General features: G+C 40.2%; 1 protein-coding gene across 1 annotated transcript in view; it reads right to left on the bottom strand.

Annotated features, from left to right (window-relative positions):
* Positions 1-779: 779 nt before the first annotated feature.
* LOC124606491 overlaps positions 780-27,958 on the bottom strand; it is a 286,812-nt gene continuing 259,633 nt past the window's right edge. Inside the window, exon 4 of the mRNA XM_047138473.1 lies at positions 780-3,411. Coding sequence (XP_046994429.1) covers positions 3,257-3,411 — 155 coding nt within the window. The 3' untranslated portion in view covers positions 780-3,256. The remainder of the gene's footprint in view (positions 3,412-27,958) is intronic.

Below are 27,958 nucleotides of genomic sequence, written 5' to 3'. Positions count from 1 at the left end.
TCAGCAACTCCATGTGCATGCCGCCTTAGAAGAAAGGAGAATTGGTCAGATGCTGTAAACACTCTGGGCAAAACACCATGAATCTCAAACAATTCTAAATCGATGTTTTTCAAATAATCTGCTGAAACTGAAGAGAAATTCATACAATCTAATCGTTACACAAAGAAATTTTTCATTCTTTACAATTGTCTCGTAATGTCCTAAATAATGCCATGCAGTATTCCGAGTTGTACTTATTGCTGTAGCCTTGGTCGTGGAACATACCTGCTGGAGGAGGCGCTGTGGTCCAGGTGACAGTATTGAACGATTCGCTCAAGAATCCATATGCTTTGTGATTGTAAGTATTTTACAACAAAGCGTACAAATTCTAAAACGAAGCGTGCAACATAGCTGAAAGCGTTACATAATTCTTGACTTTAGTAGCTCGAACGATGTTCCATTTACTTGCATGCTACACAACCAGGATGAAATTGACGGTTCATTCAATATGCTGTGGCAAATATTGTATTGTTTAACGTATTTGTTTTAAGCTCTCAGTTAATGAGACTTTCCTTTCAGTTCTCAAATATTTTTTTCTCATGACATTTAACATTTATCTTTCAGTAGTACATAATTTCATCGATGTCAGGGGTTGAGCGTATTACTGCCAGTGTGATTAATGTTACCTCATTTCCTCACAATATGTAACATATACATAAACATTTCAGAAGGATTATAGGCTCTTACCACACATTATGTCGGAGTATTTAAATGAGACTGAATGAACTTGTAAAAGCAAGTACTGAAAACAGTCGAATAATTTTATTATCTAAAAACAGTGAACATGAAACAGATCATAGATTCTAGTATAAGTACAGAGTTATCTTTACAAAATAAAATAGCTATTGTGAGAGGATCCGACAGTTCTGCAATAGGTTCTCCATGTTAATAAAGATGCTTGCCATGAGTGCATGTTGACTGAAGTGCGATTCAGAAAAGAACTGTCAGAACCTTCAACACATTATATTCTACCAAGGCCCCACACACGTTAGACATTAATTCGTTATGCAGAACTCGATGGCTCTTATTGATGGCATCCACAGCTTGAAATTGCCGAAAATCGCTCTTAGCGACGTCTTAAAAAAATACTAACGATATTACAAGTACAGATGGACATAAGAATATTAGTACAGGTGCTTTGGATGTTATTATAAAAACAAGAGGAACGCCAGAAATCGTAATTAAAACTGTGAAACTTCTTCTATGTGTCCTTTCTTAAAAATCTTCTAAAAGTATTACTAATGCATACCTTAAATAAGAGCGGCACATAAAAAGCCCATTACTTATACTTATTAGTTTCTAACTGGTCAAGTCTTTCATTACTTTATCCTATATATGATATTTCATAGCAACAAAATTAATTTTCTCTGAAAAGATTTCTTCTAAACTAGTGATTAAATTTGAGGTTATTTAGAATATGTTTTCTCAATGAAATATTCTGAATCATTTGCATGTTCATAAGATATTTGAAAATTAATTTCTTACAATAAACACTAACGCTCTTTAGGTGTTTTTATTTTAATAACAGAGTAGCAGATGCCACAGTACAAACACAAGTGCTAATTTTAATATAAGTTAGCAACTAAAAACAAAATTGCATAAGATTTTTCATAAAATATCTGTTATTAACAATCAGCAGTTGTTTTAGTTCTTTATTTAATTCTTTAACCACTGCTTAGCACAAAATCATTTTGGAATAGTAAGTGTTCTCCAAAAATGTTCAAGGACTATTAAACTGCAAATAATTTCATAAATTATCTCAGTAAATGAAAGTTAAAAGTTGTCTATAATGCTGTCCTAGACACTGATATGTAGCAGAAAAATATATATGTATATTTTATTTAGAATTGTTGCAGTGTTTTCAGAGTTTTAATACTGTGCATAATACACAAATTAAAATTAAAGACTAATTCTGACAATAAGCCACTCTTATCAAAAAATATTTTCAAAGCTTATGAAACAAGAATCAACTAAACTCAGGTGCTTTTTGAAAAACGCTGATGAATGAATATTCCCAGTGTGCACTTTCCTTAGTGCTACACATCAAATTACCTGAAAAGTGACACACAGAGTAATGTGGAAGCGCTTGCTGATTACTGATGTGTTTTACCACTACACTGCTGGCAAATTGAATGTCCAGGAATAAAAATCACAATTCTGCACTAATCATATAAAGTTACAGGCATCAACTATACACAGACAGAAGATGCTACTTGGTCGAATTACTTCTTTTTAAATAACAGTTTTATAGCAAGTTTCTGCAGTGTATCAAGCTTTACTTACTTATACCTTCGTGTCATGTACTTCACAGTATCTTAAATTTTTAATGTGATGCAATTACTTTATTTATGGTAAAATTACAAGTTACATATTTATACATTCTGAGTGCATTATAGCATTAAAAGCAGCAAATGATCTGACAAATCACGATCTATAGTCATAAATATAACGATACTTTACGGTTTAGTGTGAAATATATACAAATTCCAGCATCATTCAAGACGATAGACTGTTATTAGAATATGAACATTTCCTTACAATCACAGGGAGGTTAAACATAAGGAATAATTATTTAAAATACAAGTTACAAAAGTAGTATCTTGTAATTAAAGTGGAGTCTGTGTATTACGGAAATATATGTGATTTCGGTAGATACGCCAATACTAATTCTGTTATGAATCCACAAAATTAAAGTTCAACATTTAAAATTTTGAAAAACAGTTCTATGACTCCATAAAATATATTTATTGTGATGGTTAAATGAGAGAGAAAAACCAAATCCTAATTGAAGAGTGATAAAGAATAATGGGAAGCCATCTTTTATACCACTCACATTTCTAGATATTAAATATAGTTACTTTTATTTCACAGTATATTTAAGATCATATGTTATGTATCCAAATTTAAATTTAGTGTGAGTCGTCCAGCAAGAAAGAGGAAGCAGATCTCATGGGTTGTAATGCCGGCGGTAGCAAGAGCGCCAAGTTTCTGATAGCTCTAAGTAATTGGACCGCAGTGCTAGCTCACTCTGTGACTAAATCTTTGGGCTACCTCGTACGGCATATGCATTTCGGCGCAAATGTTAAGACAGCCGCCTGTGGTGTTGTAAGTAGACGTGGCCACGGCTGCCGGCATGGCGGAGATCTGCTTTCTCGGTTGGCCGGACTGCTGAACGTCGCTTGGTTCAGAGTGCCGACGTCCGTAGCTTCGCGGGCTCCTAGATGAGCAGCCTCCCAGCGCCGGACCCTAGGAGCGCCACCAGCACGGCGACAGCAGCGCCCGTGGCCGCGGCGGCGGGCTTCTTAACTGCGCCCGGGGCGCCGTTGCACGCATCTTCCGCGCAGCAGTACACGTTCGTGCCCCATGATTCTACTGCAAACAAGAACACACATCGTTACAGGTTCTCTGCAAGCGTACACTGCACATTGCACATGGAATGTCATTATTCAACACACAAAAGTCCTCGAAATGAAATGAGCTAAATTTAGTTAATTTAGTGTCATTGAACGCTAAACTGACGTTAAAACTCGCATATTGTCTGCAGCTTTCGAATTGGAGGCATTGCTTGTAATTTACGTTGTTTTCACTAATTATCAGGCACTATTCAGTGCATGACTATGAGAAAGAGACATGTCACCTATAGAAATGTTAGAGAAACCTTTGAAGAGAAGAGAAGAAGTTGTATGAATATCAAACGCTCAGATGAGAACCCAGTATTAAGCAAAGAAGGGAAGGCTGCAACTGGAGGAAATATGTAGAAGAGCACACAACAAAGGAAACGAACTTGCAGACAAAATCATGGATTAACGTTATTTACTTATTTATTTATTACACTTTTAGTTCTTTAGGTATTGGGCTGTTCGAGTAATGACCCATTGTAGAATAAGCGATTTATAAGTCAAATACCACGCCAAGGCAAACTGGCAGTGAGGCAGAGGCAATTCCAACTGAAAATATTTGGGAGAGGATTGCCAGTTCTAGCGTTTGTCTTACAACCAAGGGCAGCTTCCTGGAATCCTTTGTCAGATCCAGAGGATGGAAACTGTTTTCAATTTAATCCTGGGAAAAACTAATAATAAAACTGTCCTGTCTGTCTATTTGAACACGCTAATCTCCAAAAGCGCTAGACAAATTTTCATGGGGTTTTCACAGGCAGCGTTTGCAACGTACAGGCCTTATTTTATCAAAATCGGGTAACGGTAAAAAAAGGGTCTGTTTGAACACATTAATCTTCAAAACTACTAGACGAATTTTCGTGGCATTTTCATAGGTAATTTAAGCGTAGCCTGGAGCAACATTAGGCTTCATTTCATCAAAACTCAATCACGAAATCAAAGATATCGTATTTTAAAATTTGTCAATGCAAAATTAACTCAGTCTGTTACATTTTCAAGGTTAAAGTGCTGAACTGATTTCGATTAATTTTGGTATGGGGATTGCTTCAATCCTGAGGAAGAATATTGACTACTCTAGAAAATAAAGAAAAAGAAAATACTCCTAAGATGGTTAACTAGGGAATGCAATACCTTTTTTTTCATGTGTCCTTTCTTACATGTGTCGCATATGTGCATAATATATACATTGTGTAAGGCATAGCTCCATCAACATCAAGATGTAAAAATGCGCGCTCCTCCCATGTCCATGCATTGCACTGAGACAATTGGGGAAATGGGCGGGGGTTACACACTACGATGCTTGCCTAAAGAAGCTGATAAGTGAGGGCAGCTGACGTTATTGCACATGCAATAACTTACGATCACTCATCATAACAAGATAACTAATGTGTAAGTGCAGCTGAGGGTAACAGCTAGAGCAGAGCAAAGTTGATGACCAAAAAGGAAGAGCGAGTAGATGCAGAGACATCAGAGACATGACACTGGAAGAAGACTTTGAAAGAGCACTGAAAGACGTGAGTCAGTACCTGATGAAGATGAAATTCCATCAGAGTTATCGAGATCCTTGGAAGAGTGCACCATGACAATGATATTCCACCTAGTATTCAAGATATTTGAGACATTCAGAATATCCTCAGACTTCAAGAAAAATGTAATAATTCCAACAGTTTCCAAGGAGGACAGGTACTGACAGGTGTGTATGTTACAGAACCCTCAAACTACAAATCACTGACAAGAATTATTTACAGAAGAGTGCTAAGGCTGATAGAAGCTGACCTGTGTGAGGATAAGTTGGGTTCTGGGGAAATGTAGGAACACACGAGACCATTCAGGTCCTACAACTTGGTTTAGAATAAATACTGACGAAAGGGAAAACTATGTTTACAGCTTTTGACCATGTCGGCTGGAATATAACCTTTGAAATTACTTTAGGATACAGGGTACTTATGAATGGTGGAAAAATCGAAATTTTTTATGACTTTATTAAATTCCGCAGTCTTTCCTGATTACATTGATATATACATTATAGGGTTTGAAATGAAAAATGACCTAAATATATCAAATTTTAAAGTTATGCTCAAGTATGCCACCACACCCGCTTTATTTCTGTTACAGAAACCAGTATTAGTTCGAAAAGGACTGTGGACTTCTTGTTTCCAGCGATTATACGTATGATACATTGTATATGTTGGTAACAATGCAGGTTTCTAGTGTCTTTAAATGATTATCTTTGCTAGTATTTACTTTTGTTTCACTGAAGCAGTTTGTTCACGCGTTACTGAATGTTTGTCGTCCAAGTGATACATATATTTGTGGAAGTATATATCCTTTAGTGTGCAATAAATACGAACTATGCCACGCACCAAGAAATTCAACAAAAGAAAATTCCGTGGTAATAAGTTCACAAAAAAGCAAGCCACTCTGTTGAAAGTAACCTGTGTATGTGAGACCTTAACTTTTCCCGGCGAATTGAATGTTCAAATAACTTACGGGTTTGCTGCCGGGTGACGTCGTCGACCACCGCCGATGTGTTGGTCAGAAGGAAGACTGATGCTACGTTGAGACATTCTGTTTATAGGAAGCCTACTCACACTGACTTGTATCTGCGAGCTGATAGTTGCCACCATCCAGCTTAGCATGAGGGAGTACTTAGTACCTTGGTTCACAGAGCCCACGTTATCTCAGACCCTGAAAGTTTGGCAGCTGAGCTATTACATCTCGAAGTCACCTTTCGCCAGAATGGTTATAGTGAGAGGCAGATCAAACGTGCATTGCGCCATCAGCCTTCCGTGCAACGGGTGAGTGACGATAGCAACGAAGTGGCACCTAAGTGTACGGCCTTTTTGCCTTACGCAGGAAGCATTTCCAACAGGATTGGCCGTATTTTACGGAAATGTGCTGTGAAATGTGTTTTTCGACCACCTTCTAAGATGAAGGCCTTGTTGGCGTCCGTAAAAGATGATCTTGGTTTGCGTAAGGCTGGTGTCTATCATATTCCTTGCAGTTGTGGCATGTCATATATTGGTCAGAAAATCAGGACTGTGGAAGACCAGTGTATTGAACATAAGTGTCACACACGCTTACAACAGACGAGCAAATCCGCTATTGCAGAACATCGCCTTGACACCGGTCATCCTATGGAACACAACAACACGGAGATTCTGGCTCGCACGTCCAGCTAGTGGGATAGTGTTATTAAGGAAGCTGTTGAAATCAAACTATGAAGCAACCTCATAAACAGAGATGGTGGATTTTGTTTAAATGCTGCTTGGAATCCGGCTCTGTCTCTCATCAAAAAACAGAGGGGCAGATTTAGTACCTCACCTGTTGATTAATAGTCACTATCGATATTTCTGATGTTGGTTATCTTTGTTTATATTGACACTTGTTCTGTGTGTGGTATCTTCCTTGTTTCTCCTCTGTGAACTGAGGTATTGAATTCCCTTGCACATTGCTTCCTCCTTGTATTTGTACCTTGAGAATGGCAGGGTGTGCTCCTGTCGAAATATCGGCGGTGGTCGACGACGTCACCCAGCAGCAAACCTGTAAGTCATTTGAACCTGTGTATGAGTTCTCCAGGGAAGAAACTCCCACATGACACACCTCTTGGTGATTCAAATTTTTGTGTTACCAATGACTCTGTAGTGTAGTGGATTTGTTGTTGTTGATGTGGGCATCTTATCTTCTTTGATAAAGGAAGTGGCGAAATGTAAACAATGTGATGGTGCAGGCTGTCTGAAAATACGCAACTGAACAATGAAGTAGCAGGAAGGGTTTAGCATCAAAATTAGTTATTCTGCGTAGATCCCGGAATAAGCCTATCTCGAAAATCAGTTCGGACATTGTGCATAATTCATATGATCTGAATTTGAAGTTAGTGTATACAATGCGTGCAATAGAAAAAGGAGATAAGGCTTCTGAAAGGTTTTGTGGTTTGATGGACCTTCCTCCTCCTCCCAGTAGGTTCAGCAAGTACATAAAAATACTTTTAGGTGCTTTGACGGTTGTGTCTAAAGCATCTATGAAACGTGCAGTAGAAGAAACTGTAAATATTAGTGGAACCAGGGACATTGCTGTTGCACTTGATGGGACATGGCAACGTCGAGGGCATCGTTCCTTGAATGGTCTTGTAAGTGCTACTTCTCTGGAGAATGGAGAAGTTGTTGATGTTGAGTGCTTATCTCAGTACTGCCACACCCACCATGATAACACTAAAGGACATATTAAAGACATATTAAAGAAGAAATATGATGGTTACAGTGGAGATATGGAGTGTGATGGAGCTCTACAAATATTTCAGAGGTCGGTGTCCGTTTATAACGTTACATATACGAAGTACCTAGGCGGTGGGGACTCTAAAGCTTGTAACAAACTTAATGAGTTGATACCTTGGTAACAAACCTGGAGTGTTGAGGACACGTGCAAAAGAGTATGGGTGCTAGATTGAGGAAGCTATCTGATGGAAAATCTGTGTCTGGCCGAGGCAGGTTGACAAAAATTGAAATATACCTTCTTCAGAGTTAGTATGGACTGGCCATTAGACGATCTGCACCTCTGAATAAAGTTACAGCAATGAGAAAAGCTGTATGGACCACCTGCTTTCATAAGTTGTCCACAGATGACCACCCTGTTCACGGACTTTGCCCTAAAGGAGAAGATTCTTGGTGTGGTTACCAAAAAGCAAAAGAAAGTGATCAAATATACCATCATAAGCATTCTCTTCCTGAGCCTGTTATGAATGAAATAAAACCAATTTTTAGAGACCTGAGTGACCCTGTTTTGCTTAGTAAATGTCTTCACGGGGGCACTCAGAATACAAATGAAAGTTTCAGCCATTGCATATGGGAAAGATTACACAAGAATGTTTTTGTAGGACTAAATACATTAAAAGTTGGTGTACTAGATGCAGTGATATGCTTCAATGATGGAGTGATAGGAAGGTTGGAAGTCCTGAGAAATTTAGGCATAAAATGTGGCTCTAATATGGAAGATCAATTGCTTGCGTGTGACAGATAATGGGTGCATGAAGCTTAAAGATTCGCTCTTCAAGTTAGCAAAGAAGCAAGAAGTGCTAAAAGGAATGCCAAGAGAAAGGCTGAAGATGAAGAAATGATGCAGGGCAAAGACTATGCCTCAGGATTGTTCCGAGGGACAGTTTAATTGGACTCATATCTTCATTCGCAATTTCCCGAAAGTTGTATTTTTCAGAATTCAGGTACAAATATTTCCTAAAGCTTATAAAGCACTGCACTAATTTTTTTTCTGTAACTTGCAATAGTCCATACTTATGTAAGAGACCTAAGCTTTATTGCAGAGTCAACTAAATTATAGAAAAAATAACAATTTTACTAGGAAAAAATTTTAAAAATTAAAATGTAAGACGTGAAACTTTTATCCTTGTAATACGCATAGCAGGTGGAATTAAATAGGTCTAGTCCCTCAGTCATCATGTCATGCATATCTGGAAAAATTTTGCACTCCTTTGAATGTATAACATTGGATTAAATGGTACCTCAATTTGAGGAAGCATTTTGGAAAGAAAATTGCATCAATTTCTTTGTAATTTTTTAGTAGCCCTAAGCAGGTTCAAAAATATTCAAAACAATTCTAATTTGTTTAGAAAGTGTGCTGCATTACCTGATATCAATAAAAAAATCTGTACAACGTATACATTATAAACAGTGCCTGAAAGAAATGGGTGTTGATTTTTGAATAATATTGAGCTAGAAACTTTTCAGGTATGAAATACGTGGATCAGAAGATTATCTATAACTTGTGTAGAAATCAGACAGCAGTTACAGAGTTAAAGGACATGAAAGGGATGGAGATGTTGAGAAGGGAGTGAGACAGGTTTGTAGCCTACCCCCATGTTACTCATTCCGTACACTGATTAAGCAGTAAAGGAAACCAAGGAAAAGAATCGAAAAAGAATTAAATTTCAAGGAGAAGAAATAAAAGCTTTAGGCTTTACTGATCTCATAGGAATTTTGTCGGAGATGGTAAAGGACTTGGAAGGTCCGCTGCACGGAGTGGATAGCGTCATGAAAAGGGTTATAAAATGAACAGAAACGACATTAAAGGAAAAGTAGTGTAGTGTAACTGAATTGCATTTGATGAGGGAATTAAACTACGAATAGTATACGAGTTTTGCTATTTGAGTAGCAAGAAAATTGACAATAGCTGAAGTAAAGAATATATAGAATGCAGAGCAGCAATGGCAAGAAACGTGCTTTTGAAAAAAAAAAAAAAAAAATATGAAATACCAACGTAAGTGTTAGGAAGTCTGCTCTTAAAGTATTTATCTTGAGTGTAGTGAAACGTGGACGATGAATAATACAGACAAATAGAGGATGGACGCCTTTCACATTTGGTGATACAGATGAATGTTAAATATTAGATGGGGAGACCGTAATGAAAACGAACTGAGTCGAATTTGGGGAAAAGAGCTCTGTGGCTCAAGCTCGCTAAACAGAAGGATACTTTTATAGGAGACACTCAGAGCCATTAACGAATAGTTAATTTGGTAACAGGGGCAAGCGAGGCGGGTAAAAATAGTTCGAGAGTGACTAAGACTTGACGACATTGAGCAAACAGATCGTAGCTGCGCGATTACCTACGAAAATATGAAGAGACTTGCACTGTATAGACTATAGTGGAGAGCTGCACTAGACTGGTCTTTGGACCGATGAGTACCATAAGAGCAAAAACTACATCAATATGATTTATCCCCTAACTTCGATACTGATGGTGTCGGACCTGATGGTCTAGTGGTTAACCTCATACCACGATCACGAGGTGTGATCAAAAACTAACGACAATTTTTGTTTTTCTTGTTACTGTTGTGGTCTTCAGTCCTAAGACTGGTTTGATGCAGCTCTCCCTGCTTCTCTATCCTGTGCAAGCTGCTTCATCTCCCAGTACCGACTGCAACCTACATCCTTCTGAATATGCTTGGTGTATTCATTTCTTGGTCTCCCTCTACGATTTTTACCCTCCACACTGTCCTCCAATGGTAAATTTGTGATCCCTTGATGCCCCAGAACATGTCCTACCAACCGATCCATTCTTCTAGTCAAGTTGTGCCACAAGCTCCTCTTCTCCCCAATTCTATTCAATACCTCCTCATTAGTTACGTGATTTACCCATCTGATCTTCAGCATTCTTCTGTAGCACCACATTTCGAAAGCTTCTATTCTCTTCTTGTCTAAGCTATTTATCGTCCACGTTTCACTTCCATACATGGCTACACTCCATACAAATACTTTCAGAAACGACTTCCTAAAATTTAAATCTGTACTCGATGTTAACAAATTCCTCTTCTTCAGAAACGCTTTTCTTGCCATTGCCACTCTACATTTTATATCCTCTTTACTTCGACCATCATCAGTTATTTTGCTCCCCAACTAGCAAAACTCCTTTACTACTTTAAGTGTCTCATTTCCTAATCTAATACCCTCAGCATCACCCGACTTAATTCGACTACATTCCATTATCCTCGTTTTGCTTTTGTTGATGTTCATCTTATATCCTCCTTTCAAGACACTACCCATTGTTTTTCTTAAAGTATCATTATTTATTCATCAACATCGACTTTGTTCCGTTCAGAGTAATGTCTGTCAAATATAATACACTTGTGCCAGCGCTTTTGCCAATCTTGGAAGCACTTCTGGAACTCACTTTTCGTTGTGGTGTTCGGCTCCTTTAGCAATTCTATTTTTAACTCATCATGGTGGTAAAGCTCAGCCTTTCACGGTTCTCTTCAGCCTCGAACAGAAAGAAGTTGCATGGGGCCACGTCCTGCTAGTACGTTGGCTGAGATACATAATGACTTTATTTAGCCAAAAAAATCACGAACTAGTATTGAGATAAGAGAGGGAGCATTATCGTGACGTAATTTCCACAAGTGGTCTTGTCACAGTTCTGGTAGTTTTCTTCAGATTGCTTCACGCAAACGGCGCATAACTTCCAGGTAGTATTCCTTATTGCCCGTGCGACCGCAAGGCGGAACTTATGTTGCATTATCCCATTGTAATCGACGAAAACAGTGATAAGACCCTTCACATGTGATCGAACTTGTCGAATTTTCTTCGGTCTTGGCTCTTCAGGCAGTTTCCATTGGGACGATTGGGCATTGGTTTCGACATCATAACCACGTTCCGTCACCCGTTATAACCTATTGAAGTTCTGGATCGTTCTCGACTTCATTCAAAAATTCCTGAGTGATGTCCGCGTGACGTCATTTTTGGCCGAAATTCAGCAGTTTCGGAACAAACTTTGCTGCTATATGTTTCATGCACAAAACATCCGAAAACATGAGACAAAGGTTATGCTGAGTTCATTAGCAACATCTCTGATAGTGACTGAGGGATTTTCCAGAACCATTTTCTTTAATTCTTTCAGATTATCATCAGTAATCAATGAGTTAGGGTGTACCGGTGGTCGTCTTCAACGTCTTCTCGACGCTCTTTGAAACGTTCATAACACTCGTAAACTCTTGTCTTACTCATAGCAAATTCTCCAAAAGCCACAGTCAACATGTAATGCAAATTGTAATGCAAATTCTTTGATTCACCTGTTTCGTAAGTGAAAATTCGCAGAGCACTCGAAAACATGTATAACTTTTTCGACTGTCAACAATAAATTAAGTATTTAAAACAGCCAAAAATGCAAACATACATCAGAATCATGTGTACCAACAAGATAAAAAAATGCTTTATAAATCAAATGTACAAAGCCCGCAAAATTAAAAAAATCCTGTTACTTTTTGATCACACCTCGTAACAGCTTATTCTGCTTTAAAATTACCTTTAAATCTAGCTGAACGTGAACTTCCGGTATATGACATAACAAAATCGTCATTACATGGGCACATATCGAAACAGTGCAAGCCAGTCATAAGGGACGAAAGCACAACGGCCCACAGAAAGTCTCTGGAAACACTGAATAGAACACTCCGGGACTTACGAGATAACGCGATTTAATGGATGGTGTATTACTAATACTTTCAGGAGAGTTTCGTCAAACGCTGTCTGTCATTCCGAAACGGACGCCAGCGGATGAAATAAACGCCTGCTTAAAAAGCCGTTCGTCTGGCAATACACAAAAATAATCTGTTTAGCAACAAATGTGAGAATACCAACGTCGGGAGCCGAAAGAGCAAAATTTTTCCGAAAACGTTTTACAAATGGGAGAACGGAACTATCCAATAGACGAAAATTCTGACCAAATCATTCTGACAAATGATTGTGAAACATCGTTGAAACACTTGAACAACTTATAAACAGAGTACACCCGTATATAGTCAAAATTATAGCAATTGAAGGTGGTTATTCTAGCGACGAAAAACGAAATTGTCAACGACATCAACAAGCCGACAAAGAGATGATTCCGTAGGAGAAGAAAATTTACATGTCGATCCATACCATGACCGATGGAAACCGAACTGTAAATTTTATTTTCCTACTGGATTTTAAAATTCGTTGAATGTTCTAGGAATGCCGTTACACTGGCTCAAATTGAAGGTTAGTTCGCCAGTCATTTTCGCGAATACCTTTAATATCATCTGGACTGCCCTTCAGTTCCAGCCGATTGCAAATTCCAGTAAAGTTGGCTTACGGCAGAGCAGTCAACGAAGCAAAGGGTCAAACATTCCGATTTGTGGTGTTAACTTAAAGGAACCATGCTTTTCACACGGCCAATTGTACATCACGTACTCACTAATTGGATCACCTCACAGTTTATTCATATATAGTCTGAACATAAAACTACAAATATAGCGTATAAGTAAGTGTCGTGAAAAAATGAAAATATAAATATGTACATATAATAAAAATTAACCTTGGTGTTAAATTACGTAACTTTCGAATCTGACCTGTTTTATTTAAATAATATTTTATCGCAATGTTCTTTAATAAATTTAGTATACACTATATACATCGTACGTTTAATGGAACATAAGTCTGTGTTCCACTAAACGTACGCTGTATACGTGGAACTGTATTGTAGATTAAAACTGAAGAAACTGCAAGAAGGTGGGAACTTATAGAGATGGGCCCTATAAAGTGAAAGAACCAGAGGTTGTAGAGAGTTTTCAGACAGAACATTGGGGAACGATTGACAAGAACGGGGAAAGAAATACAATAGAAGAAGAATGGGTAGCTTTGAGAGATGAAATAGTGAAGGCAGCAGAGGATCAAGTAGGTAAAAAGACGAGGACTAGTAGAAATCCTTGGGTAGCAGAAGAGATACTGGATTTAATTGATGAAAGGAAAAAAGAGAACGACAGGAAGTGCAAAATGGCTAAGCAGGGATGGCTAGAGGACAAATGTAAGAATGTAGAGGCATATACCACTAGGGTTAAGACAGATACTGCCTACAGGAAAATCAAAGAGACCTTTGCAGAAAAGAGAACCACTTGTATGAATATCAAGAGCTCAGATGGAAAACGAGTTTAAAGCAAAGAAGGGAAAGCAGAAAGGTGGAAGGAGTATATAGAGGGTCTATACAAGGGCGATGTACTTGAGGATAATATCATGGAAATGGAAAAGGACGTAGATGAAGATGAAATGGGAGATATGATACTGCGTGAAGAGTTTGACAGAGCCCTAAAAGACCTAAGTCGAAACAAGGCCCCCGGAGTAGACAACATTCCATTAGAACTACTGATAGCCTTGGGAGAGCCAGCCCTGACAAAACTCTACCATCTGGTGAGCAAGATGTATGAAACAGGCGAAATACCCTCAGACTTCAAGAAGATTATAATAATTCCAATTCCAAAGAAAGCAGGTGTTGATAGGTGTGAAAATTACTGAGCTATCAGTTTAATAAGTCATGGTTGCAAAATACTTACACGAACCCTATATATACTAATGGAAAAACTGATAGAAGCCGACCTTGGGGAAGATCACTTTGGATTCCGTAGAAATGTTGGAACACGTGAGGCAATACTGACCCTACGACTTACCTTAGAAGCTAGATTAAGGAAAGGCAAATTTACGTTTCTAGCATTTGTAGACTTAGAGAAAGCTTTAGACAATGTTGACTGAAATACTCTCTTTCAAATTCTGAAGTTGGCAGGGGTAAAATACCGAGAGCCAAAGGGTATTTACTATTTGTACATAAACCAGATGGCAGTTATAAGAATCGAGGGACATGAAAGAGAAGCAATGGTTGGGAAGGAAATGATACCGGGTTGTAGCCTATCCCCGATGTTATTCAATCTATATATTGAGCAAGCAATAAAGGAAACAAAAGAAAAATCTGGAGCAGTAATTAAAATCCACGGAGAAGAAGTAAAAACTTTGAGGTTTGCCGATGACATTGTAAATGTGTCAGAGACAGCAAAGGACCTGGAAGAGCAGTTGAACGGAATGGACAGAGTCTTGAAAGGAGGATATGAGATGAACATCAACAAAAGCAAAACGAGGATAATGGAATGTAGTCGAATTCAATCAGGTGATGCTGAGGGAATTTGATTAGGAATGAGACACTTTAGCAAAACTCATTTACTAACTGATGATGGTCGAAGTAAAGAGGATATAAAATGTAGACTGGCAGTGGCAAGAAAAGCGTTTCTGAAGAAGAGAAATTTTTTAACATCGAGTATAAATTTAAATGTCAGGAAATCTTCTCTGAAAGTATTTGTATGGAGTGTAGCCATGTATGGAAGTGAAACATGGACGATAAATAATTAAGACATGAAGAGATCAGAAGCTTTCGAAATGTGCTGCTACAGAAGAATACTGAAGATTATGTGGGCAGATCACGTAACTAATGAGGAGGCACTGAACAGAATTGGGGAGAAGAGGAATTTGGGGCACAGCTTGACTAGAAGAAGGAATTGGTTGGTAAGACATGTTCTTAGGCATCAAGAGATCACCAATTTAGTATTGGAGGGCAGCGTGGAGGGTAAAAATCGTAGAGGGAGACCAAGAGACGAATAGACTAAACATATTCAGAAGGATGTAGGTTGCAGTAGGTACTGGGAGATGAAGAAGCTTGCACAGGATAGAGTAGCATTGAGAGCTGCATCAGGCCAGTCTTTGCACCGAAGACCACAACAACAGCACGTCTGTATTTGTCCATTAGGGAGAATGGTCCTCATGCCATCAACCGCGATATATATTCTGATCCAGGAAACACCTGATATTGCAGCTAGTTATTTTTATTTATTGATAACTAAGTTTTGTCAATACGTAAGTAACGCTAATGTATTTTTAATAGGAGATCGAAAGGGGCACTGCAAGATATTTTAGTATCCGTGGATGCCATTCGTTTGTTAATAATGTTTCACAGATTGCATTGGAAAGGAGAGTCTTCAGGGATGTGAAACAATGTAAGCCATTCGCTAACGAAAGAGAGTAAGGTAGACTGGAGCTGTTGTGCTATAGCTGTGTCTGCTCATAGTTTTGACCGTGCGGTTAAAGGCGCTGCAGTCTGGAACCGCGGGACCGCTACGGTCGCAGGTTTGAATCCTGCCTCAGGCATGGATGTGTGTGATGTCCTTAGGTTCGTTAGGTTTAACTAGTTCTAAGTTCTAGTGGACTAATGACCTCAGAAGTTGAGTCCCATAGTGCTCAGAGCCATTAGTTTTGAACTACTTATGAAAGCCATACACGGAAGCGTGAGAGTAAAAATTAAGATAGCGTAAATTGCCCTTAATGACATCTGTAGTGTGTCTTTGAGAATGGAAAAAAAGATTCAAATGTTTTAAATCCAAAATATGTAAATATTGACTATAACTTTATGACCCAAGTAAAGTAGTACAATCATAAAAGTAGTGGGAAATTAAGAACGATAGAAAAGTATGCGCTGTGAACTTTGAAGAGGCAATCAAACAAATAGAAGAAAATTTCGAAACCAGAGCTGAAAGTAAGATAGGCCCACCTTTGTTTATGAAAGGAAAAAGGAGGTAAGAAAACTACTAGCAAACTGAATGAAAAGAGTGCTAGATTAAACTTTTGTTTGAGAGTGAGTGAAAAACGGAAATGACTTCGTGAAGCATGAAAAATGACAATGAAAATTTGTTGAATGTCAACGCTGCTAAGAAGTGAAGGAATTTTTTCTGCTATAGACGCAGAACTGCACAAGCTGTTTGAAGCAATCTGGTTCAAACAGATGAAAACTTCTCCCCGACCAAAGAGAAACATTGGCATTAGCCCGTGAATAATGTTGTGCTTTAGGAGAACAGGACGACTACCAAAAGAAAACAAGCAATAAATAGAAACTGGACAGTTTTGGTGCCTTATGGCGGACACACCTTAGGAAACACACAGTTCGCAGTTCACCAGCTGTTTCGAAGCATACACAGTCGTGCTGGGATCAAGTACATACAACGTCGTGGTGTAAATGTGTGTCCTGTTTCACTATTGTGGTTCAATTTTCCGTCGAATCAAATATTGCTACACGTCGTGCAACTGCCTGTTTAGTTTTGTGATTCTAGGACAAAGACAGATGCAGTCCTCGATTTTGTAGCCTTAGTGTGGTTCAGAAGGCAAGTTCAGTATAGCAGCAACTTCATATCGCTGGTTTTCGCAGTGCGGTTTCTGTCGTAAAGTGTTAGCAAAACGAGTGGGCGTAAAGGGATATTTTATTTAGATAGTGCCCCACGGCTCATAATTATCTTAAAAAAAAACACATATTTCACAACTGCCAAGAGCTGCTGATAGATAAACATTTATTAATTATCTGTGCTATTGTCTGATGATAATAATGCATGTGTGGCAACGTAATACTGTGACGCCAAATAAAATAACACGATCCAGGGCCACTGCAGTCAGTAATAAAATACGTTATTCATAGTCAGTAGCAGCACTTATTGATGTAGCTAATTAACGTTTGTCCACTGTCGTAAACAGGTTCCATCCTTCTGACTGCAGAATGCACTTTACCTAAGCCAAGCAGTATTTAAATTCAATTTGTTAGCGCTTTTCCTAGATCTTTTTTCCTTTCATCGAGAAAAAATTTAAAGAATAAAGTACTGCACAAGTTGCTTTTACTCATGCGTAGTACGATGTGTTTCAGGAATTTAATCCAATTTTCAAGTGCTGCCGAAATTTACATTAGCATTGTGTGTGATTTCTAAGTGTGTGTTTCCTTGTTTCTCTTGTCCTGCGTTCGTCCTTTTGAGGACTTACCACTAATCGGAAAATATAAATCTTGAAATTTTTATATGGTTATGTCTGAATATAGCATTTTTTATGCATCTGCTTACAGGTACTGCACTTCCTTCATTTTGCAGAAACCTGTTATCCTAGTGCACTAGTTTATTATGTTAATAATCACTGAACCTTCGAAAAACTTTTTTTATAATGAGTGGAATTAAGAAAGACGTAGATGTTAATACAGATTTCCCCATTACTTTCAACTCTGAAATTTTCTGCTGTTTGTTTCGTTACCTCTTCAAACTGTAGAGCAAACACTTCTCTATAGGTCTTAGTTTCCCGTTATTATTATGACTGTACTTCTTCACTGGACAATATGTAACCTACAAATTTTCCAAGATTTCAAACGTGCTACTCTCGTTTACCGTCAGAAGTGCTCTATTTAGCTTGTAAAGAGGTTGCATCCGCTGGCATGGCGTGCACTCCTCACACATTATGGAATTTGTGTGCGGCAGTGTACGAAGATTAAATAATTATATCAATCCAGTTTTCAGACGACCACATAATGCATTTTACAATTCACGTCATCGAAGCAGAATAGTTTTTATTTTATTTCGTGCCACATTAAGGCTACTGTGAATAATTTTATGATACCTTAAGATGATCAAGTGTTCGAAACCGGTAGTTCATGGTTTTTTTTTATCAACAGCTCTTTATGTTTCTGAAATATTGCATTTCTTTTCAAATAATTAGATACGTTTTGTCTTTTCTTCTGCACTACTGGCCATTAAAATTGCTACACCACGAAGATGACGTGCTACAGACGCGAAATTTAACCGACAGGAAGAAGATGCTGTGATATGCAAATGATTAGCTTTTCAGAGCATTCACACAAGGTTGGCGCCGGTGGCGACACCTACAACGTGCTAACATGAGGAAAGTTTCCAACCGATTTCTCATACACAAACAGCAGTTGACGGGCGTTGCCTGGTGAAACGTTGTTGTGATGCCTCCTGTAAGGAGGAGAAATGCGTACCATCACGTTTCCGACTTTGATAAAGGTCGGACTGTAGCCTATCGCGATTGCGGTTTATCGTATCGCGACATTGCTGCTCGCTTTGGTCAAGATCCAATGACTGTTAGTAGAATATGGAATCGTTGGGTTCAGGAGGGTAATACGGAACGCCGTGCTTGATCCCAACGGCCTCGTATCACTAGCAGTCGAGATGACAGGCATCTTATCCGCATGGCTGTAACGGATCGTGCAGCCACGTCTCGATCCCTGAGTCAACAGATGGGGACGTTTGCAAGACAACAACCATCTGGACGAACAGTTCGACGACGTTTGCAGCAGCATGGGCTATCAGCTCGGAGACCATGGCTGCGGTTTCCCTTGACGCTGCATCAGAGACAGGAGCGCCTGCGATGGTGTACTCAACGACGAACGTGGGTGCATGAATGGCAAAAGTCACTTTTTTTAGGAAGAATCCAGGTTCTGTTTACAGCATCATGATGGTCGCATTCGTGTTTGGTGACATAGCGGTGAACGCACATTGGAAGCGTGTATTGGTTATCGCCAAACTGGCGTATCAACCGGCGTGATGGTATGGGGTGCCATTGGTTACACGTCTCGGTCACTTCTCGTTCGCATTGACGGCACTTTGAACAGTGGACGTTACATTTCAGATGTGTTACGACCCGAGGGTCTACCGTTCATTCGATCCCTGCGAAACCCTACATTTGAGCAGGATAATGAACGACTGCATATTGCAGGTCCTGTACGGGCCTTTCTGGATACAGAAAATGTGCGATTGCTGCCCTGGCCAGCACATTCTCCAGATCTCTCACCAATTGAAAACGTGTGGTCAATGGTGGCCGAGCAACTGGCTCGTCACAATACGCCAGTCACTACTCTTGATGAACTCTGGTATCGTGTTGAAGCTGCATGGGCAGCTGTGCTTATACACGCCATCGAAGCTCTGTTTGACTCAATGCCCAGGCGTATCAAATCCGTTATTACGTCCAGAGGTGATTGTTCTGGGTACTGATTTCTCAGGATACGCACCCAAATTGCGTGAAAATGTAATCACATATCAGTTCTAGCATAATATATTTGTGCAATGAATACCTGTTTATCATCTGCATTTCTTCCTGGTGTAGCAATTTTAATGGCCAGTAGTGTAATAAGCATGTCCAAATGAAGTAATTTCTTTTCTCAGATACGGGACACTACTCTGTTCTATTCGAAGTTCGGGGCCTTCCAATTAATTTACTTCAATGGAATGTTTCGAACTCTGATAGTCAGTAGAGAATTTGTGAATTTCTTAAGTGAGTTTTGTGCGGTTGATTTATTACAAGTATCCTCCTCTTTTTTTCGACTGTGCAGGCTTAACGATGATGATGATGATGGTTGTTCCATCAGTTCATCCACTGAACATGGCAAGAAGTATCTGTCAGTTGACATTCATCCGAATCTGCCTACAGCTTACAGTACGTTACACGTGTGACTTTGAAGATAGTAGGGATTCAGAAGCTTCAAGTTCGCATCAAGGAAGAGAAGGTCGAGAGTCTACAGCATTTCACGAAAGGCTAGCACTATGGTAATGAGTTTTCCCTCTTTTTTTGTGAAGTCTTTAAAGACTTCAGTAAGAGAGATGGCTCTTAGCAACGCCAGTCTGTAGCAGAGACGCTTCCAGATATTGATCAGACTTCCAGAGATGCCACAGAGCAGTGATCTGTCAATGTCAACGAGAGTGGTGTTCCCTGGGAGCGCTGCCGCAGCAGCTGCGTCTAAAATACGTGAAGTGGGAAGGACTTATTAACAAAACAAAACAGAACAAAATAAAGCTTTAACACTGCAGATTTATACGGCAGATTACATTCGTGGAGGCAACCACTCATCAGATGTATTCACTGTAAATGCGTACACTATCTATTGTCGTTTTTGGGAAGGAAATTCTGTAGCACTACGGATAAACTCCGTCTGCTGTCTGTTATTCTTTCCCAGTAGATGTCAACTTTCGTTCGTGGTCAAAGCAAATGGAACTTCAGTACTCCAAATACGGGTACTGAGAGTTGCTGCTTCTCTGAGAACACAGTTTCTTTTCATGCATAAAATTGTTCCGATTCTGTTCTTTTTAAGGTCACCGTCAGGCACGTCATCACAAGAACTAGTGGAATAGCTGACATTGGCCACTGAGGGAAGACAAGACGACAACAATTAATCGAGAGATATTTTATACTCGTTTTGAGCGATTTATAGACAGCGCGTGAAAAAGAAAAAACAACATTACAACCGGACTATGTTTTTCGAGATGATTATTTACTCACAAATACGCCATTTGCGATGGCGTTATATGATTGCTTGGTTACATTCTTTCTTCGCCATGAAATTCTTGTCTGTAGAACATTCCTAGTGGTATACAACACAGTTACTTTCAAGCTAAACTCTCAAAATGGCTCTGAGCACTATGCGACTTAACTTTTAAGGTCATCAGTCGCCTAGAACGTAGAACTAATTAAACCTAACTAACCTAAGGACAGCACACACATCCATGCCTGAGGCAGGATTCGAACCTGCGACCGCAGCGGTCGCTCGGTTCCAGAATGCAGCGCCTAGAACCGCACGGCCACTCCTGCCGGCAGCTAAACTCTCACAATTAACGGAAATAGTCGTAATTTTCAAACGACAATGATTTGTTGTTGTTGTTGTCTTCAGTCTGAAGACCTGTTTGGTGCATCTCTCCATGCTAGTCTATTCCTCGCAAGTTTGTTTATCTGTGCACTGTTACTGCTGCTTAGAGTTGTAAAACTTCCGTAGGCTACTGTTAAGCATCATACACTGAAGCACCACAGAAACTGGTATAGGCATGTCTAATCAAATAAAGAGATATGGAAACAGGAAGGATACGGTGCTGTGGTCGGCAATGCTTATATAAGGCAACAAGTGGCTGGCGCAGCTGTTACAGTGGCAGGATACCAAGATTTAAGTGAGTTTGAATGTGGTGTTATAGTCGGGGCACGAGCGATGGGACACAGCATCTCCGAGGTAGAGATGAAGTGAGGATTTTCCCGAACAGCCATTTCACGAGTGCACCGTGAACATAAGGAATCCGGTAAAACAACAAATCCCCGACATCGCTGCGGCTAGAAAAACAATATCCTGCAAGAAAGGGACCAACGACGACTGAACAGAATCGTGACAGAAGTGCAACACTTCCGCTTATTGCTGCAGATTTCAATGCTGGGCCATCAACAGATGTCAGCGTGCGAACCATTCAACGTAACATAATCGATATGGGCTTTCGGAACCGAAGGCCAACTCGTGTACCCTTGATGACTGCACTACACAAGGCTGGACCCGTCAACACTGACATTGGGCTGTTGATGCCTGGAAACATGTTGCCTGCTCTGATGAGTCTCGTTTCAAATTGTATCGAGCGCATGGATGCGTACGGATAAGGAGACAGAGTCATGAATCTATGGAACCTACATGTCAGCAGGCGGCTGCTCAAGCTGGTGGGGGTTATATAATGATGTGGCGCATGTGCAGTCGGAGTGATATGGGATCCCTGATACGTCTAGATACGACGCTGGCAGGTGACACGTACGTAAACATCGTGTCTGATCGCCTGTGTCCATTCATGTCCATTGTGCATTTCGACGGACTTGGGCAATTCCAGCAGGAGAATGCGACACCCCACACGTCCTGAATTGCTACAGAATGACTTCAGGAAAACTCTTCTGAGTTTAAACACTTCCGCTGGCCACCAAACTCCCCAGACATGTACGTAATTGAGCATATCTGGGATGCCTTGCAACGTGCTGTTCAGAAGAGATCTCCACCCCGTCGTACACTTACGGGTTTATGAAAAGCCCTGCAGGATTCATGGTGTCAGTTCCCTCCAGCACTAATTGAGACATTAGTAGAGTCCAGGTCAAGTCGTGTAGCGGCACTTCTGCGTGCTCCCAGGGGCCGTACCCGATATTAGGCAGATGTACCAGTTTCTTTGGCTCTTCACTGTAAGTAAGCCTAGACTACAGTACTTTTCATAGTAGCTTTAGTTAGTTAAGGTCGTACCCACGATACCTGTATGTAAGGTTCAAATGGTTCAAATGGCTCTGAGCACTATGCGACTTAACTTCTGAGGTCATCAGTCGCCTAGAACTTAGAACTAATTAAACCTAACTAACCTAAGGACATCACACACATCCATGCCCGAGGCAGGATTCGAACCTGCGACCGTAGCGGTCACGCGGTTCCAGACTGAAGCGCCTTTAACCGCACGCCCACACCGGCCGGCTGTATGTAAGGCATGTTGCATACCTGTCGGGATTTACTTGGTAATGATCGCTTTCTTAACGCATGCGATCTGTGTCTTAATAGATTCCCCTAAAAACTGGAAGCGTTGAACCGTCTAGAAATTGAGTAAGGGTGTAGAAAGGGTCAGTAACCTACGGAACATTTTTGTTCTACATAGTTATCCTACCGTCTGTTAATTAGAAGCAAACAGCAATTGTAACAAAACTGAAATTGTTAGTGCTTAATTCAGGTTTTAGTTGAAAATCGTTGATTTGTAATGTGAAAAGAGGGATGTTGGAGTGAAAATAAACAAAACAGTTAACCACGTAGCGCTAGAAAAAGCAGTTTCATCAACAAAGGTAAAATAAAAAAAACACAAAACAAAAAATATATCAATTGTTGCTTCTGTAGTTTCTTTTACTCACAAAGAACTTCCGCATCCCGCTTGTTGTGGTCTAGCCTTGGTCTTCTCTATAACTTTTACTGCACCACACTTCCTTCCACTACTAAGTTGATGTTTCCTTGATGCCTTCCTTCTCTTAGTCACGTTGTGCAGTTAATTTCTTTTTTCCCTAAGCAGACTCAGTACCCCCCGCCCCCCCCCCCCCACCCCATTTCTTGTTCAACCTACCCATCTAATCTTCAGCATTCTTCTATGGTACCACATTTCAATAGCTTCTGTTCTCTTCTTGTCTGAACATTGCCCACCTTTCACTTCCATGGAGTACGACGCTTCAGACAAATGCCTAAAGCATAGTCTTCCGAACACTTAATTTATTTTAGACGTCAACACACTGCTCTTTTACAGAAATACATTTGCTGCTATTACCAGTCCGCATTTTAAATCGTCCCTTCTTCAGCCCACATCAGCTACTTTGCTGCCCAAAAGGCAAAACTCATTTATTAGTTTTAGTGTCTTATCTCATGATCCAGTTTCCTCAGAATCGTTTACTTCTGTTGATTATCTCTTTTCAGGACGTGATCCAATCCGTTCAACATCTCTTCCATGTCTTTTACTGTGTCCGACAGAATTGCAGTGGCATCGGCAAACCTTCAAATTTTCCCCTTTCCAGATTTCCTTTACAGCTTGCTCTATAGCGACAGTAGGCTAGAATCCTGTCTCACCCTTTCTCAATTTCGGCTTCTCCTTAATGGCCTCCGACTCTCATAACTACAGTCAGGTTTCTGTACGATTTGTCAATAACAGTTCACTTTTTGTATTTTATGCCCGCTTCTTCAAAATTTCAAACAGCGTTGCCCAAGCGTCATTGTCAAAAGCTTTCTTTACACCTACAAAAGCAGGCTTGCTGCTTATCTTCAACCTATCTTCTAGGATAAGTCGTAGAGTTCGTGACAAATTCATTTTAGCCAGGTGATCTTCGAGATTATCTGACTACCCGACAAAAAACCTTCGAAACAACTGAGTAAATGCTAACTTCTGCCCTAGACGTCTTAAGCCAACAGGTCTGTTGTTTCTAGGAGAGTCGCTGTATGATTTGGAAATATAACGCAGGATAGGAGGCGAAAAGAAAAGTAAATGTAGAAAGAGAAATCGAAACCACAGAACGAAGTTTCTTATGGGGAGTTATGGGGCATTTCTTGAAAGGTGATATTCGAAATACTGAAATCAAATCAGCTAACATTTTCTATGGGATTAAAGTCGTACGATTTACAAATCAATTCCTTAAAATCTGTTTTCTGCAGAATCCTTGATCACATTCTTTTGTTACTGACAAACACAACTATTACAGAAGTAAGGTCACAAGACTGATGACTGAACATACAAACGAAAGGTAACAATAGCGAAAAAAGTCTCCTAATTGAACCAAACAAAAGCTCACTTCTAATTTTCCACAAAGGTTCGTGGTAACACACTAGTACAGTCCAATTCCGAGACGAAGACCTAATCTTCAACTGTCGCAGTACACGAGGTCGGCATCCGGCTTGAACTGAACTTCAGGCCTGGTTCTAGCCCATAAATAGCTGTCTCCAGCCAATCAGGTTTCGGCGTAGTGATACTTCGTGCAGGCCGTGACTCGAGCTCCCTCAGCAGGAAGTAGTGCCCGGAATGTCTGTTTCCATTATCTTGTCTGTAAATAACCGGTGTTTACCATGGTGTTTTTGGGTACACCTTGGGCATAGACAACCTCGTCCTCTGTGGTGTTATATGGGTTGCCGGCCCTCAGGAGATAACTTGGCTCTGGTATAACACATTCTCATCTCGAATACAATAAATTCCGTTTAGAGGGAAAAATTTCTGTCAATGTCAGAGACAAAGATGTTGTGAGAAGTGTCCCAGTGAAATGTGACAGGAGAGGGGATATATTATACATGCGTAAATGATGGTTCAGATGGCTCTGAGCACTATGGGACTTAACATCTATGGTCATCAGTCCCCTAGGACTTAGAACTACTTAAACTTAACTAACCTAAGGACAGCACACAACACCCAGTCATCATGAAGCAGAGAAAATCCCTGACCCCGCCGGGAATCGAACCCGGGAACCCGGGCGTGGGAAGCGAGAACGCTACTGCACGACCACGAGCTGCGGACTCATGCGTAAATGATCTGGCGGACAGGGTAAGTAGCTGTCTGCGGCTGTTTGCTGACGATTCTGTGGTGTACGGGAAGGCGTCGTCGTTGAGTGGTTATAGGAGGATACAAATGACTTAGACAACATTTCTAGTTGGTATGATCAATGGCAGCTGGCTGTAAATGCAGACAAATGTAGTTTAATGTAGGAAAAACAAATCCATAATGTTCGAGTGCAGTATTAGCTGTATGCTGCTTGACACAGTCAATTAAATATATTGGAGTAACACTGCAAAACAACATAAAATGTAAGGATGTAAGGATTATGGTTGGGAAAGTCAATGGTCGACATCGGTTTATTGGTAGAATTTTGGGAAAGTGTGGTTAATCTGTATCAGTCGTCTCTCTTTCCAATCTACTCCTTTCCTCTTCAAAATATCCATCAGCTTGTTCCACTGAACTCTGTCAAAAGCCTTTCTGAATCTATAAAAACAGCAAAGATTTTTCTACCTTTTTCCATATATCTTTCCCCTGTAGTTCTTAACAGGCCAACATCATCTCTTCTTCCTTTTCCTCTTCTAAATCCGAACTGCTCCTCTGCAATCCCTCTATCCAGCTTGCCATATAGCCTTCTGTTCAACACTCTCAGCAAGACTTTAGCTGCATGAGAAATTAAACTGATGGTCCGATGTTCTTCTCGTTTTTTAGTGTTCCTTTCTTTCTCTGTTGGTATCATAACTGTTGCAAGGAAGTCCTCAGGCAATTCCCCTTTGTCATATACCCCGTTACAGAGGTAGACTATTTCGTTTCTTGCCTTGTTTCCCAGACTCTTCAAAAGTTCTGCTGGCAAATCATAAATTCCACATGCCTTCCTATTCTTCATCTCCATCAGCGCCTTTTCTACTTCTGCTTCCACTTTACACCAGAAAGTAAGGATAAGGATTGGAAATGAAATGTCAGAAAGAAGCAGCATTGGACGAGGTGTTAGACAAGGTTGTTGCCTTTCCAAACTGTTGTTTAACGCATACCTTGAAGAGATTATTGCGAAAGGCTTAGATGGGAAAAGAGGAAAGAGAACAGAATGTATACGATTTGCTGATGACATGGTATTAGTGGCAGAAAGTGGGTGGACAGTGAATAACTTGCTGACAGATCTGAATGAAGCTTATGTGGAATATGGGATGCAAATAACAACAGCAAAAATAAAGAATATGGTCATCAGTACAAAACGCAGACTGTCCAATACTAAAATAGGACAATCTACCATTAGCGAATTAAGTGCATTTAAATATCTTGGAAGCACAGTAACTGAAGACTTGAGATGTCACCAGCAGATGAAAACTCGAATTGCCATAGCGAAAGAGGCATTCGACAGAAAGAGGAGACTCTTATGTTGCTAATTAGATAAAGGTCTAAAGAAAAGCCTTGGTAAATGTTTTGTCTAGAGTGTGGCACTATATGGGGCAGCAACATTGACGCTGTGACGAGAGAATGAAAAAAGGTTAGAAGCATTTTATGGTGGATGTGGAGGAGAATGGAGAGCATAAGCTGAATGGGAAGAGTGAGTAATGAAAGAGTATTGGAAAGGTTTGATGAGAGAAGATGTCTGCTGGAGGTTCTAAGAGAAAGGAAAAAGAACTGGTTGGGACATTCATTGAGAAAGGAGTGCTTTCTAGCAGATGCTTTGGAAGGATTGGTTTGTGGGAGAAGACTGAGAGGAAAAGGAGATACAAGATGATAGACGACATAAAGGGAAGAGGAAATTATGCAGACCTGAAGAGGATAGCAGAAGACCGGACAGTCTGGAGAACTACCATGTGAAAACCTGTCTTTTGGCAGAACACTGATGATGATGATGTGGTTAATCTGTAAAGAAGACTGCATAAAGGACACTAGTGCGACCCAACGTTGAGTAATGCTCTAGTGTCTGGGATCCACACCAGGTCGGATTAAAGGAGGACATCGAAGCAGTTCAGAGGCGGGCTCCTTGATTTGTTACCGGTAAGTTAGAACAGCACGAAAATATTACGGAGGTGCTTTGGGAACTCAGGTCGGAATAACTCGATTGAAGCCGACGTTCTTTTCGAGGAGCACTATTGAAGAAATTTGGAGAAACGGCAATTGAGGCTGAATGCAGGACGATTCTGCCGCCGCCGACGTACGAGGTGCATTCAAGTTCTAAGGCCTGGAAAGAGATAGAAACATGCGCTTTGTTTTAAAATGAGGCCGCGTTCATTGTCAATACGTCCCAGAGATGGCAGCACCGTACGGCAGACGGAATTTTACCGCCAGCGGCGAGAATGAGAACTGTTTTAAATACTTAAAATGGCGACGTTTTCCTTACTTGAACAGCGTGCAATCATTCGTTTTCTGAATTTGCGTGGTGTGAAACCAATTGAAATTCATCGACAGTTGAAGAGACATGTGGTGGTGGAGTATGGATGTGTCGAAAGTGCGTTCGTGGGTGCGACAGTTTAATGAAGGCAGAACATCGTGTGACAACAAACCGAAACAACCTGAGGCTCGCACAAGCCGGTCGGACGACGTGATCGAGGAAGTGGAGAGAAATGTTTTGGGGGATCGCCGA

Source organism: Schistocerca americana, chromosome 3 (genome assembly GCF_021461395.2).
Source record: "Schistocerca americana isolate TAMUIC-IGC-003095 chromosome 3, iqSchAmer2.1, whole genome shotgun sequence".
In the NCBI taxonomy this organism is placed as follows: Eukaryota; Metazoa; Arthropoda; class Insecta; order Orthoptera; family Acrididae; genus Schistocerca; species Schistocerca americana.
Note: the sequence above shows the minus strand (reverse complement) of the source record. Positions and strands in the feature narration are given on the sequence as shown.